This window comes from Gorilla gorilla, chromosome 8, assembly GCF_029281585.2.
Source record: "Gorilla gorilla gorilla isolate KB3781 chromosome 8, NHGRI_mGorGor1-v2.1_pri, whole genome shotgun sequence".
In the NCBI taxonomy this organism is placed as follows: Eukaryota; Metazoa; Chordata; class Mammalia; order Primates; family Hominidae; genus Gorilla; species Gorilla gorilla.
Window position 1 is genome coordinate 55,056,405 of NC_073232.2, and position 19,521 is coordinate 55,075,925.

Genomic DNA, 19,521 nt, shown 5'->3' on the forward strand with positions numbered 1-19,521 from the left:
TGCTAATTAAATAGTAATTCTGGGTCAGGCATGATGGCTCATGCCTGTAATCCCAGCACTTTGGGAGGCTGAGGCGGGTGGATCACTTGAGGCCAGGAGTTCAAGACCAGCCTGGCCATCATGGCAAAACCCTGTCTCTACTAAAATACAAAAAATTAGCCAGGTGTGCATGTGCCTGTAATCTCAGCTACTGGGGAGGCTGAGGCATGAGAATCACTTGAACCTGGCAGGCAGAGGTTGCAGTGAGCCGAGACCACGCCACTGCACTCAAGCCTGGGTGAGGAAAGGTCTCAAAAAAAAGAAGTTAGTAATTCTTCATTTTCTTCTTCTCCCAACCCCTAGGAACCACCATTTCACTCTTTGATTCTATGAACTTCACTATTTTAGGTGCCTCATGTAAGTGGAATTATGAAATGTTTGTGTCTCTGTCACTGGGTTATTTCACTTAGCTTAATATCCTCCAGGCCCATCCATGTCATTGCCTATTGCAGAATTTCCTTTTTTAAGGCTGAATAGTATTCCATTCTATATATATATACCACATTGTCTTTATTTGTCTGTCAATGGACATTTAGGTTATATAACCACATCTTTGCTATTGTGAATAGTTTGCAGTGAACATAGAACTGATAATATCTCTTCAAGATCCTGATTTCAGTTCTTTTGGATAAATACCCAGAAGTGTGATTACTGGTTCATATGGTAGTTCTATTTTTAATTTTTTGAGGAACCTCCTTAACTGTTTTCCATAGCTGTTGTGCTATTTTATATCATGACCAATAGTGTGCAAGGGCATCAGTTTCTCCACATCCTCACCAATGCTTGTTGTGCATGTGTGTGTGTGTGTGTGTGTGTTTTATACCAGCCTAATGCATGTGAGGCGGTGTCTCATTGTGGTTTTGATTTGAATTTCCCTAATGATTAGTGATGTCGAGCATTTTTTTTGTATGCCTGTTGACCATCTGTGTGTCTTCTTTGGAAAAATGCTTGTTCAAGCCCTTAGCCCATTGTAAAATCAGGTTCCTAGGTGTTTATTTGCTTTTTGCTGTTGAGTTGTAAGAGCTTCTTATATATTTTGGAGATTAATCCTTTATCAGATATGGCTTCCAAATATTTTCATTCCCTAGGTTGCAGTATAAATATTAATAAACTATTGAGAGGGGATGGACTGCGATATATATATAGTTGTGTGTTGCTTAATGACAGGGATATGTTCTGAAGAATGTGTCATTAGAAGATTTCATCCTTGTGCAAACATTATAGAGTGAATTTACACAAACCTAGATGATATAGTTAACTACACGCCCAGGCTGTAGCCTATAGCTCCTAGGCTATAAGCTGTACAGCATATTACTGTACTGAATGCTATAGGCAAATATAACACAATGGATGTATTTGTGTATCTAAACATAGAAATGATACAGTAAAAATAGCATATTTATAATCTTGTGGGACCATGATCATATTTGTGGTCAATCATTCACTGAAACATTGTTACACTTTATTTTGCAGGGTGCATGATTGTATATGGGTAGAGGTAGGTTATTGTGAAGATCCTAGCATTCCTCTGGAATACTAAGTTTATGCGTGCTTGTTACATCTGTAACATAATTAACAAAGTAATGAGTTCACGTGGTTCAAAAATGGACCTATGAAAAGACTGTGTCATGAACAAAGGATAATGATTGATTTAATATTGTGTACATGAGGTCTAAGATTACACCAAAATAAAAAGTAAAAATATAATAATACCTACAGTTGTTAGGAGGATTAAATGAGTTAATATTTATAAAAAAACTTTTAATAGTGCCTGGCACATAGAAAGTACTATACAAGTATTTGTTATGTAAAATATATGAACATCATTAACTATACAAGATATTGCCAGATTGTTCTGCAAAATATTAGTCCTAATGAATTTTATAGCTTCATCCCACTCCAAATGCCATAAGCATGGGTAAGGGATGACATTTCTTCATATTCTTTTACCACTTGAAATAATGAGGTTTCTAAATTTTTGTCAATTTTTGGTTGTGAAATGAATCTCACTGTGGCTTTAATTTGCTACATTTTCCTAATTTAAAATGAGATTGAACAACTTTTAATATATTTAATGTTATTTCAATTTCTTCTTTTATAAAATGCCTAGTTATATTCTTCACTCATTTTCTTTCCTGTAAGGCTCTTTGTATTTTACCTATTGTCTTAAATACTAAGGTTTGTAAACACTCTTGATGTCTAATAGTGCACCTCCATACACACTTATTTAAAATTATCTTACCTATTCTTGTTCTTCTGAAAAAATTGATATCAGTTTGTCAATTTGCATAAAAATTCGATTTTTATTTTAATTGGAATTGAGTTTATAGATCAATTTTGGAGAGAACTGATCTGTGAGAAAAGTTTTACTAAGAACAGTTTTTCTATTTATAGCTAGGGTTGCTCTATTATTTTGTTCTGTATTTTTTGTTATTCTATTTATATGTTTATATATTGCTTCCCATTCTTTTGTGTTTGGAGCAGATGCACTTAACTGGTGAGTTTGACATTTTCATTAAAAGTCCTCTGTTCTTTACATTTTCTTCTTTGCAGATCTTGCTAGCATTCACAGTTCCAACTATCATCTTATGGAAATGAATCCTCAGTCTCTTTCATAGCTTGTCTAGTCCTGCTCTTAATTCCCAAGGTCTTCATTCTAGGTCCTTGTTTTCCATTCCCATTTTCAATTACAAATATTATCCATTCTTAAGTGTATTGCCAATGTTTTTTAGATTAGCTGAAGATTTGCCGGCCTTCTCTTCATGAGCACGGGTCATTTCTATATAATAAACATGTTGTAAATCTTCAGCAAAGGCTAATAATTTGACTGTACTTTATGGCTTTGTAAAGCTAAATGATTTAAAACACATTCTTAGTCCAGAACTTTAATGAGCATTTTCTAATAACTGAGGGAGGGGCATTAAGAACCATGTCCACATTTTTTTTTTTTTTCACTCTTTAGAGTTTTATTTCGCTAACTTCAGGTCAAATTTCTACAACTGTGTTCTGGTCAATTTACTATCCTTGCTTGGCTTCCCCAAATGGTAGTACCAAAAGATTTGTGGGATAGGGAGAAGGTACCACTTTAAGATGCATGCATTTACTCATCCTCCACAAATCAACAGAGTTAGGCATCTGATCGTTGAACAAAACAAAGCTTTAATAGCATCCAGGAGGGCAGACAGGCAAACCAGGCTGTAGACACTTTTCCATTTGTCAAAATCAGACCAGAGAAAACCTCCTCCACACAGATATAATAGGTATTTATACTCATCTTTTCTTTAATGATCATATCATGCAGTTTCTCAAGTCCTTCCTTTAGGCCATCTCCTATGATTGCGCAGGTAGGCCGCAAATGCCAAGGAGTTGATGAGCTCAGTTCACCTGTTGCTAACAATTTCTCAATTTCTGAAAGAGATAATGAGTTCTCCAAGTCTTGTTTATTAGCAACTGTAAGTACAGGGACTCCTTGATTTTCTGATAACCTAGTTATTTTGTGAAGTTCAGTTTTGGCTTCTTCCATCCTTTCGATATCAACAGAGTCCACAAGAAATAAAATGCCATCTGTGCATCTGGTATATGACTTCCACAGTGGCATTAATTTCTCCTGACCACCTACATCCCTGAAGTGAAAAGTGACTATTTTAGAATTTCTCAAGTTTACCTTAATTTTCTCAGTGTTAAATGCTTTGGTAGGTACGGTATTTACAAATTCATTGAACTGCAGCCTATATAAGACAGTTGTCTTTCCAGCACAGTCCAAACCCAGCATAACAATGTGGAAGGATTGAAATGAAGGCAGGCTGGAGAGGATAGAAGTCTGGTCTGATAGTCCATTCCCCATTTCCAGCTGCAAATAAATGTCCCAAATTGAAACGCTTTCTACTTCTTGCCTTAGGACTTCTCTTCGTAGGTGATCCAACTATAAGACTGACTAACCATCCTTCCCTCCCCTTCACTCAGCGTCTCTCTCAGCCGCTGGGGAGGTGTGCTGATACCTGTTCGCTGGCACCAGGGAGGCATGGGCGGTGGTGGAGGCCTGAGCGCCAGGTGGGCGCGACGCGCCAGACCGTCCTAACGGTGGTTGTCCGGCAGCTCCACGCGACAGACCCCACCCCCTGCCTGCGCGCCCCTAATCACTACCAAGGGTTAACATAGATGTCAAACTGCTTCTCCCTCCCTTCCAAGATAATTATTATTCATGTTTTCTTTATTTAACGTTAATGCTTTTCTTGCTTCATCCATGATCGCCCACCTATTTTGACCCCATGTAATCATTTGATATATAATTCTTTTGGTTCACATTGACTAAAGAAACACATAAACAAAAATTAAGGGCACAAGCTTAAAAGTATTCTTAGAGAATGATGGTATTTCCATGAGTTTTAAAGAGTAAGATTGTCTGAAGTAAACCTACCTTTCTTCCTTCCTTCTGTCTGTCCGTCTGTCCATCTGTCTGTCCTTCCATCCTTCTGTTCTTCCTGCATGCCTACCTTTCTTAATTAAAAAAAATGTTTATATGTGGTTGTCATGTATGGATGTATGGACAGGAACATTGACATGGGAATTGAAGACCTGGGTGTAGTTCTGGCTTGGCAACTTAAATTCTCTGAAGATCAATGTTAATTTGGGAAACAAGGCTGCTGCTTGTTTTCTGAAGAAAGGAAACTGAAGAAAGGAGTGTAAGGGAGTTTGGAAAAATATAAAAGGAGAGCAATCAGGTGGATTTTGCTGTCTGTAAATTTCGAGCAAACTGACTTTTAGAATGGATATGGAAGAAGGCAAACTTTGTTTCTAAAAGGAAACCCCACTTGTGAAATATCTTCAAAGTGAAATTCATAATCATGTTTCTAGTTCAGCTTCCCTTTTGGGGATAAGGACAAAGTACTACATCCTGTGTTAGAGGGTGATATGGCTGCAGTCAGTCCCCCATTAATTATGAAGTTTGGTAGCATGGATTTGACTTATTTTACTATTCTGTTTCTTCCAAAAAGCCCCATGCTTGCTCAAAGTTGATAACTGTGCCAGATATTGTGGGATAGTTTCAGCACTTATTGAATAATTTCTAAAGGCCAGAAATTATCAGTTGTCACTTATTTTATGTTAATAATCTTACTAAACAGATGTTGTGATAACAATTTAACTGATATGTAGGGAGAAACTTTGTCAAACCGTGAGTTTTCTCTGCTCTCAGAGCCCCACAGCAGTCATCGACACGGAAGACTTCTGTGACCAAAGATGCGGGGGTTTTTCCTCATATACCAAGCCTGGACACCAGCTGGTGTCCTTCAATTCAGTTCTGACACTGCCTACCTGGAGATGGTGTCAGGTCCCATAGGGTGAGGGCTTAGTCCTACAAGACCACCCCTTCCTTCCCCCGCAGTTGAAAGTCAGAGCCTCTGGAACTTCTGAGCAACTGGCTTCAAGTTGGGAATTCCCATGAACCCTTCTTTGGGTTCAATTAATTTGCTAGAGCAGCTCACAGAGCTCAGGGAAACATTTACCTGTGTTTACTGGTTTATTATAAAGGACATTACAAAAGATACAGATGGAAACATGCATAGGGCCAGGTATGGGACACACAGCTTCCATGCCCTCCCCTGGCACACCACCCTCCAGGAACCTCCAGGCGTTCAGCTCTCTGGAAACTCTCTCAATACAGTTCTGTTGCGTTTTCATGGAAGCTTCAGGACATCAACATTCCTTCCCTCAGGGTATGGGGTAGGACCCTAACCAGGAAGGGTCTTAAGACCCTCAGTCAGAAAGGCAGAGAAGAGTGGAGTCCTTCCTTGGGGCAGTGGAAAGGAGGGCAGGAGAAGGTAAGAGGCCTGTGCCTGAGGCCTAACGCACCCAATATTATAACAAAAGACTGTAACAAGGGCAATGGGAGTCAGGAGCCAGGAACTGGGCCAAAATCCAGTATATATCATAACACCACACTGATGTAAAAAGAAAAATGAGGCTCGGAGAAGTTGTTCCTTATTTTAAATCAACAGGTATCAAGTGGCAGAATCAGGATTAGAGCCCAGGATGTCCGATTTGGTGTTGCATGTGCCTTCCACTGGAAAACAGCATGGATTGGTGTTAGTAATGTGGCTTCTAGAATCTGGTTGTGTGACTTTGACCTTGGACAAGTTATTTAAGCTGTCTAAGCCTCCGTTTTCTCATTTAGAACGTGGGAGTGCTAATAATTATTTTGTTTTTTTTAGAGGCAGAGTCTTGCTGTGTCACCCAGGCTGGATTGCAGTGGCATGATCCTAGTTTGCTGTAGTCTTGAACTGCTGGGCTCAAGCAGTCCTCTCGCCTCAGCCTCCTAATTAGCTAAGACCACAGGTACCATCATACCCAGCTAATTTTTCATTTTTTGTAGAGATGGAGTCTTGCTAAATTGTCCAGGCTGGTCTTGAACTCCTGGCCTCAGGCGATTCTCCTGCCCTGGTGTCCAAAAGCTCTGGGATTACAGGCGTGAGCCACTGTGTCCAGCTGATAGTTATCTTTTAGGGGCATTTTCTAGATCCCTGTCCTTTCTCTGCCTTTTAACCATCTTCATTATCAAGGTCTTAATATATGTATACTCAATCCCATGGTAACCTACTTCCATGTCCAAGTCGGAGCCAGTCTGCCCTGCACTGGAGACATACTAGTGTACAAGACGGTTCTTGTCTCTGTCTTTGTGGAATTTACAGTTTACTGGAGATACCTATACTATGGTGGTGTAAGCAATGAATGTAGCCACATAGGATACTACTGGAAGGCATAGTGGGGGCACCTGAGACTGGTGGGGCTGGATAGGAAGGGAAGGCTGCTTGGAACTGTACATTGAGAATGAAGGATGATTCGGATGTAGCCAGGTGAAGAGGAGGGAGAAGAGTGTTCCAGAGAAAATGATGTTTGCAAAATCTAGGAGATGCAAGAGATCATGATGTATTCCAAAAACTGGAAGTTCAACCTGTGCCCATGTGGGTGGTGGTAAGAATTGAGATGGAAAAATTCGCGAGGGCTCCTCAGGAAATGCCTTGCTAGTCATGTTAATGGTTTTGGACTTGGACCTGAGGGCAGTGGGAAACCACTGAAGGAATTTAAGGACTTTGCCACATGATAAGATTTGTACTCTGATTATTGTCTGAAAAGTAGGTGGGAGGAGGTCAAGATTTGGAAACAAGATGATGAGAGACCAAACTTCAATAGAATAGTAGAAATGGGGAGATGCAAATATCTTCAAGAAATACTTAGGAAGTAGAACTGGCAGGACTTGGACTTGGAAAGTAGAGGAGAGGGAGAAGTTGAACATAATGTTCAGGTTTTCACTTGGTTAACTTTCCCCTGAGTTAGAGAGTGCCAAGTGAAGAGGAAAAATATTATTATTTACTTCCTAGATAAAGCACTTCATGTGTACCAGGCACTGTTCTAAGTGATTTACAGATACTGTATTGTTAACTGTTCACAGTGGCCTTATGAGATAGTTACTACTCATTTTTCCTATTTTATAGTTAAAGAAACTGAGGCATGCAGAGATTAACAACTTTCCCACATAGCCAGAAACTGGTAGAGCCAGAATTCAAACTAGGCAGACTGGTCCAAGACCCAGGTTCTTAACCACTGCACCCTGCTGTCTTATCAACGGGGAAGATAAATTCAGTTTTGGTCATGCTGAGTTGGAGGTGCCATCAAGACATCTAAATGGAGTCACCCGGTGGTTTGGCGTTTAAAAACAAAATTTAAGCCAGAGACACGGATTTGAGAAACATTTACCTGTACATAGTAATTGACCTGTGTGAGGAAGAGGAGGTAGAGTAAATGGAGGAGAAGGCCTGTTGGGAACACCTATTTAGAACCATTCCCAGGAGACTGAGGTTAGGCAAGGCTAGAGAAGTAGGAAGAAAACCAGGAGAGCATGGACTAGATACTCAGTGACATCTTCATGGAGGTAACTGGTTTTGAAAGGAGGCCTCTGCAGTCCCCACTGCCCCTCCCTCTGTAACTCAGAGCCACTGGGCCATGCTGGCACTCACTGCATTGTCCCTGGCCTCAAGGCATACCCATTACTGTGGAGCGAGCAGCAGTGAATCTGTATGGGTCTGCAGCAGCTCAATTCTTGTCTCCTTAGAGGTAGTAATTCAACTGAGGGGCTTAAAACAGAGAGACCAAGGCAAGTTTTATATTTTTTAAAATCTATTTTTTTTCCTTTTATTCTTTCTTTCTTTCTTTTTTTTTTCCTGAGACAGAGCCTCGCTATGTCTCCCAGGCTGTAATGCAGTGGCATGCTCTAGGCTCACTGCAGCCTCTGCCTCCTGGGTTTAAGCGATTCTTGTGCCTCCACCTCCTGAGTAGCCGGGACTGCAGGTGCCCACCACCACGCCTGGCTAATTTTTGTATTCTTAGTAGAGAGAGGTTTCACCATGTTGACCAGGCTGGTCTTGAACTCCTGACCTCAAGTGATTCGCCCACCTCAGCCTCCCAAAGTGCTGAGATTACATGCATGAGCCACCACGCTGGGCCCCAGGGTAATTTTAGAGCAAGAGCAAAAGCTTATTTAAAAGTTTTAGAGCAGGAACGAAAGGAAGTAAAGTACACTTGGAAGAGGGCCAAGTGGATGACTTGAGAGATTCAAGTGCCCTCTCCAACCCTTAACGTGGAGTTTTTATACATTGGCATGGTTCCGAGGTTTGCATTTCTTCTCCCCTGATTCTTTCTTGGGGCAGGCTATCCGCATGCACGGTGGCCTGCCAGCACTTGAGAGGGGCACATGTGCAGTGTGTTTACCAAACTGTGCACATGCTCGTTTGAGGCATTTTTTCCTTACCAGTCAAGCATTCCCAGAAGAAGGTCATATACTGGTTAAACTGCCATTTTGCCTCCTAGTGTACATACTTGAGCCTACTCACTCAACTCCTGAAATCTTAATGGAAAGTTGCTAATCACCAGCTTCAGGTGTTTTCTATCTATTGGGAGATTGCCTTTCCTTGGGGTCAGCTTGCAACCAATTTTTATTTTAGAGAAACTGTTTAACAACCGCCTGACCATCACCTGATGGTTGCCTGACATTCCTGGTGGGAGGGGGGCCCTCTCCTACCCTGCTTATGTCCGCTTAACTACTTACTGTAACAGTATCTCCCTTCTACTCAGGCCCCAATTATACATTACCAGAGTATTTCTCAGACTAAGCTCTTTGCCTGCCCTGTCCATGCAGCAATTTTGGTATTTGGCATTCATATGCAGTTTGTGGCCCTTGTTCAGATCATTGCCCTCCCGGGTTGTATAATCCAGAGACCCATGTTTTAACTGTTCACCAGGCTGAGGACACAGTGCTGTCTCCACCCTGAGCATTCTCTTTACCAAGCATCTTTCTTGTTCCTCAAATGCCTTTGCTATGTGATCTCCACTCTTGCTTTTCAGTTCAACCTGTTTTCTGTGATCAGCCATTCAACCCTTTAAAACCCAATCTGAGACTATTCCCAGGTAACTTAACTTCCAAATCCAAGTCTAAGCATTGGGTTAAGCCTATGGTTGGTGTATTTCTTTATTTTCTTCTGAGCCTCTGAACATTAAAAAAAAAAGTTACAGAACTGCATTAATTCGCCTCCAAATATTTTGTTTCTGAAACTGTGAGGTCTTAGTCATCTGCTTATTTTTGTCTTAATATTCAATAATCTATAAATGAGTACTATAACATATAAATGTTGACTAAAGCAGAATAAAATGAAAGTTTGCTAGTGGTCTGTTAACATTATCTGTAATAGCCTTTATAGATTTAGGAATAATATTTGATATAATCTAGTAAATAATTTTTGAAGCATTTTATAAATTAAATATTTTCTTAATTCCAAGGAAAATAAAGTCATATTGTGTTTATATACTAAGGTAAGCCTTGTATTTTGCTTATGTACATATAATCTTATCTAGACTTTTGGCTTTTGCGGTTCTTAAAAGCTATGCCAAACTCTCTTATTTTTATTCCCCTGACCCAGTGTTTTAAAACCTTGCCCACTAAATTGTTTCTTAAGTAATCATTTGTTTTTCTCCTTTTTCCTATGTTAAAGCCAATACAACAGTCAGCATACGATAACCTATTTTACTAAGCTGACAATTTAATTCTCACCAAAGCCCTATCAATGTATTTTCTTGTTGGATTCTGCAACCTTAATAAATTTTAAAATTCGATTTCTGTTATGGTTTTGAAATATCCAAGCTAACTCTTAGAGCTTTTATCATTGCCTTTGTGTACCTGGGAATGTAAGAAAATTATTCTAAGTTACCGTGCCTTGTTCTCAGTCTGTGTTTTATATCATTTGTTCTCCATCTGTGAGGGTAAAATCACCAGCTTACAGATAATGGCCTCATTTCCATTTCTTCCCTAACTTAGTGTGGCAAAGTACTGTTAGTAAGTAGGGCAGTCTGAGCGGATTTGGGCAGCTGGGATGGAATTTGGACTTCTGTGACAAAGGACCAGTAGAAGTCTAGCAGGATCTAGCATTTGAAAGGAGTATCATGTAAGGAAAAGCTAGTAGTGTGGTGGTTGTTTTTCTTTCTTTTTCTTTTCTTTTCTTTTTTTTTTTCTTTTTTGGGTAGTTGAGAAAGGATTGGTTTGGGATTCAGTCTCGAGGTGAGGTTGTGAGAAACAGCTTTGGAATTTGAGAGTCTCTGGAGATCAAACTTAATGCTTCAGTGAAAAAGCCAGTGCTTTTATCGTTCATAAATAATTTTAAATCTTCCATAACCATTTGCACATCTAAGGAATTCAGATGTTTCAAATATACTTATTTCTTTGAAAACTGGAATGGTAGGGTTGCAACCTTGTAAACTGCTTATTAGAGTAGGAAAACTAAATGACATACTTAAAATCAGTTTTTTTAAAAAGTTATATCTCTGCAGCCTCTAAACCAAAGATTTTCTTTTGATATATGTTAAACTTTTAAATGACATAATATATTGTAAGACTAATATCTCTGGGCAGTAGCATGTACTGATTTAAATCTAGAAAAATGTAATATGTTCTTACTACCATATAACTATAAATACATATAGTTCTTTTTCTTAATTCCTTCTCCAGTTGACTGCCTCACAGTCAGTGTATCTCACTAAATTGTGGCCATTCAGTTCTTTGAAAGAACAAGATGGTTAGAATGTTGCTGTTTCTTTGATCTAGGTTATTTAGGAACATTGCTGTTGTACTTTCTCTGAACTGTAACTGTACCATTCCACTCAAGGGCACCTGGTCTTGGCCACCCTCTGCTCTGGGAACCTGTCCTCAGGTAGGAGCAGACCTGATAACAAAATCACTTAACCCTCAGATTCTTAAAAAAAGTTTTAAAATTGGTACATAATAATTGTACATATGTGATACATGTGGTATTTTGATACACACATAGAATATGTGGTGATCAAGTCTGGCTGTTTAGGGTATCCATCAACACAAGCATTTATCATTTCTTTGTATTGGGAACATTTCAAGTCTTCTCTTCTAGCTGTTTTGAAATATACAATAAATTATTGTTAACTGTAGTCACTCTACTGTGCTAAAGAACACTAGCACTTATCCTACTAACCGTATATTTGAAACTATTAACCAACCTCTCTTCATTCTCCTTACCCCATGCTTTTGAATGAATAAGGAATCACTTTGCTTCTGTCCTTTCATCATAGTTAAGCGTCTTTAGTTCCTAATATTTTGTACTCCCTCTAGTTAATGCTTTTCAACACGACATTGAAGGAATCATGATGATTAATGATCCTTAATGAGTCCTATGACTATATTTTTCTCTGAGATTGAAATGTATTTGTGTTAGTGTTTTATAATTGATGAGTATTATTTTTGCTTTAGAAACACAGAAATGGATTCTTCAGCAAATATGACAAAGTACTGGTATGTGTCATGACAACAGGTTACTGAAAATGTATATAACAGACCTTAATTTATAATTCAATTAGCATATACCTGTAGTGATTTATAGAAAATGTAGAATAATAAGCTTGTATGTAAAACTGATGGTCTAATTCATATTTTAAAATTTAACGGACATATGAACACATATATTCTTTTAAGCCAATTTCTATTAGTTCATTCCTATTGAGAAAAGGTAAAACATTTTCAAATTACTTGCAAGAATTATCTACTGTTAGTTTAGTAGAGCAAGTAATGGAAATTTTCCTTTTAAAAATTGCAACATCAACTATTTTGCTTTGTTATAGTATTTTCACTTATTTTTTGACTGTTTTATGGTGTTCTATCTTAAAATTAAATAAGCCTTACTTTTTGAGATATTCATAATTTGTATAATTTCCAATGTCCAGATGAGGTAGAAAAAGTGGAATATTCTTATTTTTGAAGAGAGCCTGTATTTAGATATATAAATGGTGCAATTTAACTTTCAAGTTATGGTTTTAAATGTAGATTCTGTTTTTTTTTCATTCTCCAATTATCTCAATATTTCAACTTCTTTGCTGGCTATGTTCCTGAAGAACTGTGGCCCCAAATGTGTAGAGAAGTGTGACGGTGAATTGACCTTTGCATATCTTTTTTATTTCTTATCACCTTTTGGGACTGGAGTCCATTTGAAATCTGAAGAATGTGATACTGCCTCTTTTGAGAAAAATGCACATATTTATAAACAAAATTTAGTGTACGATTCTAGGCATTTTATGAACTCTGGCTCTGTCCTATATGTAGATACTATTCTGGTCTAATTTCAGAAAGTAACCACTCAAATTTAGTATATGTTACTCGTTTCATTGGAACTTCTTATTTCTACAGGACTACTTTGCATTCATTCAAAAAATACTTACGAATCATCAGTTTTGTGCATGCTATAGAACTTAGGTATTGAGAGGAAGCCAGGAATTCTCAGAGAAACACAGATCTATACTATCTTTTGCACAAATTTAGAAGACAAATTGTGTGGACTGGAATGGTCACAGATGTTCTTGGCTATATTGGGTGGAATTAGGCTTCAGAAAACTGGGAAGATGGGTGGAAGAAGTGAGTGATGCTAGTCTGGCTGCAAACATTTAGTGATGACTGCAAACCCTGAATCCTTTTATCTTTGAAGGGAGGTAGCCTAGATCCTTATAGGATAAATATGTAGGCTAGAGCAATGTTTTTCAAACTTGATTAATGTACTGACTCCTTTTAAAAGGAAATTATTGTGGCCTGTCAATGCTGACTTAAATTATTTTTATTTAATGTTACTTAAATATGTAAAAACATAAAACTTGACCCAAATGTTTTATGCTCATAACTCTTATGCAACTGTAAAATCCAAAACTGATTTAAAAATTCCACAAACAATGATAATGATATGTTGCTGCAAATAAATTGCTACTTGCAATGCAAATGTGGTTCTGGCCATTATGGCATGAGTTCTTTTGAGGTCAACTTGCCCCTGATACCAGGACTCAAATATATGGTTTATGTTTTTGTTCTCTTTTTTTTTAATTGGCTTACAAATATTTGAAATATTACTACCTCATATCAACTTGACTGTAAAGATAAAATAGGCACAATGATCAGTTATGAGATGGTCATCCAGATGACTCAGAATATATGTGTTCATTTATTAAAGATTATAATTGCTATGGCTATATAAATCAGAACAGTGGTTACCTCTACGGGGGAGATTCACTGCAAAGGGACATAAGATACATTTTGGGGGATAGTCAAAATTTTTAATATCTTGACTTGGGCATTATTTTCATAGGTACACACATGATATGGTTTAGATGTTTGTCTCCTCCAAATCTCATGTTGAAATGTAATTCCCATTGTTGGAGGTGGGGCTGTGTGGGTACTTGGGTCATGCGGGCAGATTCCTCATGAGTGGCTTGGTGTCCTCCCCATGGTAATGAATGAGTTATTGCTCTGAGTTCACATGAGATCTGGTTGTTTAAAAGGGTGTGGCATCTCCCTCCTCCCTGCTCCCTCTCTCACCTTGTGGCATGCCTGTTTTTCCCTTTACCTTCCACCATGAGTGGAAGCTTCCTGAGGCCTCACCAGAAGCAGATGCTGGCACCATGCTTCCTGTACAGCCTGCAGAACCATGAGCCAAATAAACCTCTTTTCTTTATAAATTATCCAGTCTCAGGTATTCCTTTATGCAATGAAAATAGACTAATACGACACATTTATGAAAACTCATCAAATTAAACATTTTATTTCACTGTAGTAAAGTTTACCTTAGTAAAGAAAAAAAATTATTGGAATGAAGACACAATATTTAACTTTTTCTTTTTTTTAATACAAGAACTCTCATACTCTGAGAATGGATGTATGGACTTTAGTTTGGAACCCGCAATCAAGGAAGGCTACTGAACATTTATGGCTCCAGTAGGCTTTGGCCCAAACTCATGTACTGCTTCCTACCCTGGTGAACTGAACTTGACCGTATCTGAGCAGTGAAGACTCTTTGCACCCAGTGTAGAGATAGCCTATGTAGTGCGTCTTATGCCACCAAACACCTTGCATCATGCTGATTTCAACTCTTGCTTCTAATTGGAGTATTCCTCTGAATATTCTTCCTTCCCCCATTGTAGTCACATTAGGGGAAGAGAGAGGAGGGTAACTTGAAGAGTGCAGAAGGAAGGAGATCCAATAGAGCAGCACTCAAAAGAAGGTTGGAGTTTAGTAGATACTTGTGTCCTGAAAATCTTTATTTTTACCGTCAACACTTGTGAGACCTTGTTTAAAAACTTGTCTGATGGCTGGGCGTGGTGGCTCATGCTTGTAATCCCAGCACCTTGGGAGGCTGAGGCGGGTGGATCACCTGAGGTCAGGAGTTCGAGACCAGCCTGGCCAACATGGTGAAACCCCGTCTCTACTAAAAATACAAAAAATTAGCTAGGCGTGGTGGCGGGCACCTGTAATCCCAGCTACTCGGGAGGCTGAGGCAGGAGAATCGCTTGAACCTGGGAGGCAGAGGTTGCAGTGAGCCGAGATTGCACCATTGCACTCCAACCTGGGCAGCAAGAGCGAAACTCTGTCTCAAAAAGAAAAAAAAAAATCTTGTCTGAAGAGAGATAAAAATTAAAGTTAGATCTCTAATCCCATGAGTTATTTCCTATTCTGTGGTTTTTCCAGCTTGTCAAGGAGAAGGAATGGGACCTTCTAATCTCTCATGAATGTCTTTCCTCTTCTGTGCCTATGAAAAAGAAAAAAAAAACATGTTTTTGAGTAAAACATGTTTACAGCAGAAGTTTCTAAATATTCAAGAATTATTAGATCATTCTATCACATGAACTCTTTTACCTTTTATAGGTTTTAGATAGATGGTCCTCATCTACATGCAGAGGTGATTTTTTTTTTTTTTACCAAATTTTACAGAAATATATATTGCTTGTTGTATCAGAAAAAAAAATACATGTTTTCTTCTCTTGAACAGTGAACAGTGAACACTCATCATACTTCTGTGACCAGAATGTGTGGGGATTTCTCCCCACTAACTACCAATTTTCCAGTGAACAACTGGGCATCCTATACTTCCATTAAATTCTGACACTGCTTGCCTCGAGTAGAGTCAGCTTTTCCAGGTTAAGTGCACGGTCCCACAAGACTGTCCCTCAGTTCAGACACCAATCACAGATAGTAGATTGTCACCTATGCTTCTGATCAACTGGTTGTAAATCTGGGTTCCCAGGACCCATTCCTTGGGTTTGATTAATTTACTAGGATGGCTCCCAGCAGAACTCAGAGAAACACATCTACTGGTTTATTATATTAATAAAGGATACAGATGAACATTCAGTTGGAGAAATACAGAGGGTGAGGTCTGGAAGGGTCCTGAGCACTGGAGCTCCTGTCTTCATAGAGTTGGGATGCACCACCCTTCAGCCACATGGATGTGTTGTCAAGCTGAAAGCTCCCCAAACCCTGTAGTTCAGGGATTTTTATGTAGTTTTTATCATGTAGACATGATTGCTTATTAACTCAATCTCCAGCCCATTGCCTCTTCCCAGAGGATGGGATAGGGCTGAAAATTCCAAGCTTCTAATCATGGCCTGGTCCTTCCAGTGATCAGACCCCATTTAGTGGCCCTCTAAGAGTCGCCTCATTAGAACAGAAGATGTTCCTATCAACAAGGAAATTCCAAGGAATTAGGGGCCCTGTGTCAGCAATTGGGGTCAAAGACCCAATATCAAAACAAAAGATGCACCTAGCACCTCTGCTCAGGAAATTACAAGGGTTTTAGGAGCTCTGTCCCAGAAACCAGGGTTGGAGACCAAATCTTTTTTATTTATCACAATGTCATAATTGTCTATTGTTGAGTAACAAATTACACCAACACTTAGCGGCTTAGAACAATAAGTATTTATTATATCACACAGTTTCTGTGGGTTAGGAATCCAGGAGCAGCTCAGTTAGGGGTTCTGATTCATGATCTCTCACTAAGTTGCTGCCAAGATGTCAGCAGGGACTGCAGTTATCTGCATACATGACCCAGAGAAGCTTGTTTGTAAGCCTGGCAAGCCAGTGCTGATCTTTTGCAGGAGGCTACAGTTTCTCAACATATGGACTTCTTTACAGGGTGCTTGAAAGTCCTCACAATTGGAATTCTCCATTGGGCTGCTTGAGCATCCTCACAGCATGACTGCTGGATTCTTCCCACTATGAGTGGTCCTACAGAGTAAGATGGAGATTGCAATATCTTATGACTTAACCTCATAAGGCACACTGCTGCATTTCCACAGTGTCCTGGGCTGGGCTGCATACTGGGGTACAATAGTGAACAACAGACATATAGGCACACATTCCTGACCTTGCAGCTTGCAGCCCTGCCAGGGGAACACTTACATATATACACCCTTATAAGTTCAATAACAAAAAAGATTTACAAAGGCAAAAAGTGCTATGACAAACACAAAGGAAGTGCTGAATTAGAGTGTAACTGGGAGGACCCACTTAGACTGAGATACCAGGGAAGACCTCTGAGAGGAAGTGACCTTTAGGCTGAGCCCAGATGGATGAGTTAAAAACCAGTCATAGAAAGGCTGGGAGGGGAGAGGGAAGATCCTGTGTAGGGACCTCCAGAAAGGAAAGCACTTGGCCGATTGGAGGAATCCAGAGGAGGCCAGGGTGACTGAAATGTAGTAGAAAAGAGAGGACGGTGAGGGACAGGTGGGGAGGTAAGCGGAGTCAGATCATGCAGAACCTTGTGGATCATAGAGTTGGATTATTAATACAAATGCAATGGTATATTTATATTTAGATTTAGCTGCATGTGACTGAAACCAAAGAGTAGTTTATATAAGATAAGAGTTTATTTCTCTTATGAAAGGAGTCATGTGGTAGGAAATCCAGGGTAATTTCCGACCCAGGTTCCTATTGATTTACTTATTTATTCAACTATTTTTGGCTTCAATGACTTTTCACCCTGAAAGTTACATTGTGTCCTCATATGGCTGCTACACCTTCAGTTGTTACATCCTTGCTGTAGGTCAGAAGAAGAAGGAAAATGTAAAACAGCAAAACAGGGACTTCTCCCAACTGATCAATCCCCTTCAGTGGCCTTCAGAAGTGCCACACAACACTCCCACTTGGAGTCAATTGGCTAGACCTTAGGCACATGCCCTTGTTCAATTTCAAGGGAGAGAGTGCATTTTATTTTGGACAAAAAGTACCAACTAAATATCGTGTCTCTGCTACTTAGTGGAAAGGGAAACTGGGTGTGGGGGTAGGCAACCAGCAGCCTGTGTCACAAACGGGAAGCCACTCCAGGGGTTAAAGCCAGGGAGTGACATGGTGCTTTATAAAACGGATATTCCGGCTCTTGGTGGAAAACGGCTTACGGAGGGAAGGAGTGGAAGCAGGGAGGCCAGTGAGAAACCTGTTGCAGTAATCCAAAAGTTAGATAATGAGCCTGGGCTAGGTTAGAGGTGGTGGTTTGGAACCGAGTGGATCTGGGATATATAACCCAGCTCAGATCTACAGGTCTTGGTGATAAGCGAGGTGTGAGGAAAGGGGAGGAATCCAGAATGAAATCCAGGTTTCCTGTTTGAGCAGTTCTGAGGTTGGTGGTGCAATTTATGGAGATGAGGAAGACTAGCAGGGGAGGGTGGAGGAACTGGCTTGGAGGGAAAATTAGGAGGTCGGTTTTAGGCATGTTAGGGTTGAGAGGTTAGGGTATGGGAGGTGTTGAGTAAACAATTGGATGTACATTTCAGTTGTTTGTGGGGAGGTCAGAGTATATTCATTGTATTTGCAGCCATGGGATATTTAAAATCAATTAGGGCTGGGCACAGTGGTTCATGCCTGTAATCCTGCACTTTGGGAGGCTGAGACGAAAGGATCCCTTGAGCCCAGGAGTTTGAGACCAGCCTGGGCAACATAGCGAGACCGTGTTACCACTAAAAGGAAAAAAAAAGTAGCTGGGCGTGGTGCCTTGCACCTGTGGTCCCAGCTACTTGAAAGGCTGGGGTGGGAGGATCACTAGAACCTAGGAGGTCAAGGCTACAGTGAGCTCTATTCACACCACTGCACTCCAGCCTGGGTAACAGAGCAAGGCCCTGTCTCAAAAAAGTAAAAAATAAGTAAAATCAACTAGGCTGAGATTATAGAAAGGGAAAGGAAGAGGGCCTGTGACCTAGCTCCAAGAAATATTTAACATTTCAAGGTTCGATAGAGAAGAAGTCAACCAAAGAAAGTGAGGGGGGGTCAAGGAAAACCAGGAGGTATGTGGTGCCATGGAAAACTGGCCAGGCAGGGCTTCAGGATGTAGTGTGTCAACTGTTCAAGGCTGCTGAGTGGGAGGCTAAGATATGGTCAGAAAGGCATCCATCAGATCTGGAAACCTGGAGATCATTAGTGATTCCCCAGGGCAGCATCATAAAAACATTCCAGTGGAGTGGTGAGGATGGAAGCCAGACAAAAGTGGGTTGAAGTGGGATTAGGGACCCAGCAGTACCCAACCGCTGAGTAAAGGGTGCAAGCCTCTGAAAGTCGGAGTGTTTCTTAAGGCAAAAAAACCAAAATCACCAGTAGATAATCAGAAGAAGCAGAATGGATCCCATAAAATGGGTGTAAGTGGCTGCCAGCTAGAATGCATTTGAAAAATAGCTTTTGGAACAAAAGAAAAGTTTGTCAAGTTATTTAGCACTGCACTTCTGTGCTGACACTTGTCAGAAGCGAATGTGATTGTGAAGAGGCTGGTCCAGGGCCCTGTCCTGAGTGTAGCTCATAAATACAATCAGTTCAATCCTCAATCCAGCCTGAAAGGAGAAAAACCTGTTTGACACGTGTGTTGAGACAACATAGGTCTGACCACTTAGCCCCTTTCTCAAAACCTGGAGATCACAGTGAAGAACTGCTGACCCCCACAGCTGTCACAGTGTCAATTCTTGTGTTTGAATGATTTTTTTTTTTTTTTTTGAGATGAAGTCTCACTCTGTCACCCAGGCTGGAGTGCAGTGGCGCGATCTTGGCTCACCGCAACCTCTGCCTCCTGGGTTCCAGCGATTCTCCTGCCTCAGCCTCGCAAGTAGCTGGGATTACAGGTG

The 19,521-nt window shown here is 40.0% G+C and overlaps 2 protein-coding genes across 4 annotated transcripts in view; one reads left to right on the forward strand and one right to left on the reverse strand.

Annotated features, from left to right (window-relative positions):
* ANK3 (ankyrin 3) overlaps positions 1-19,521 on the forward strand; it is a 704,894-nt gene that overhangs the window by 45,130 nt on the left and 640,243 nt on the right. The window lies entirely within an intron of this gene.
* Positions 2,963-4,014, reverse strand: LOC101135338 (ADP-ribosylation factor-like protein 4A). The gene has a single exon (XM_004049461.2). It carries the CDS (start codon positions 3,881-3,883, stop codon positions 3,167-3,169), a length of 717 nt encoding a protein of 238 aa, XP_004049509.1. The 5' UTR covers positions 3,884-4,014; the 3' UTR covers positions 2,963-3,166.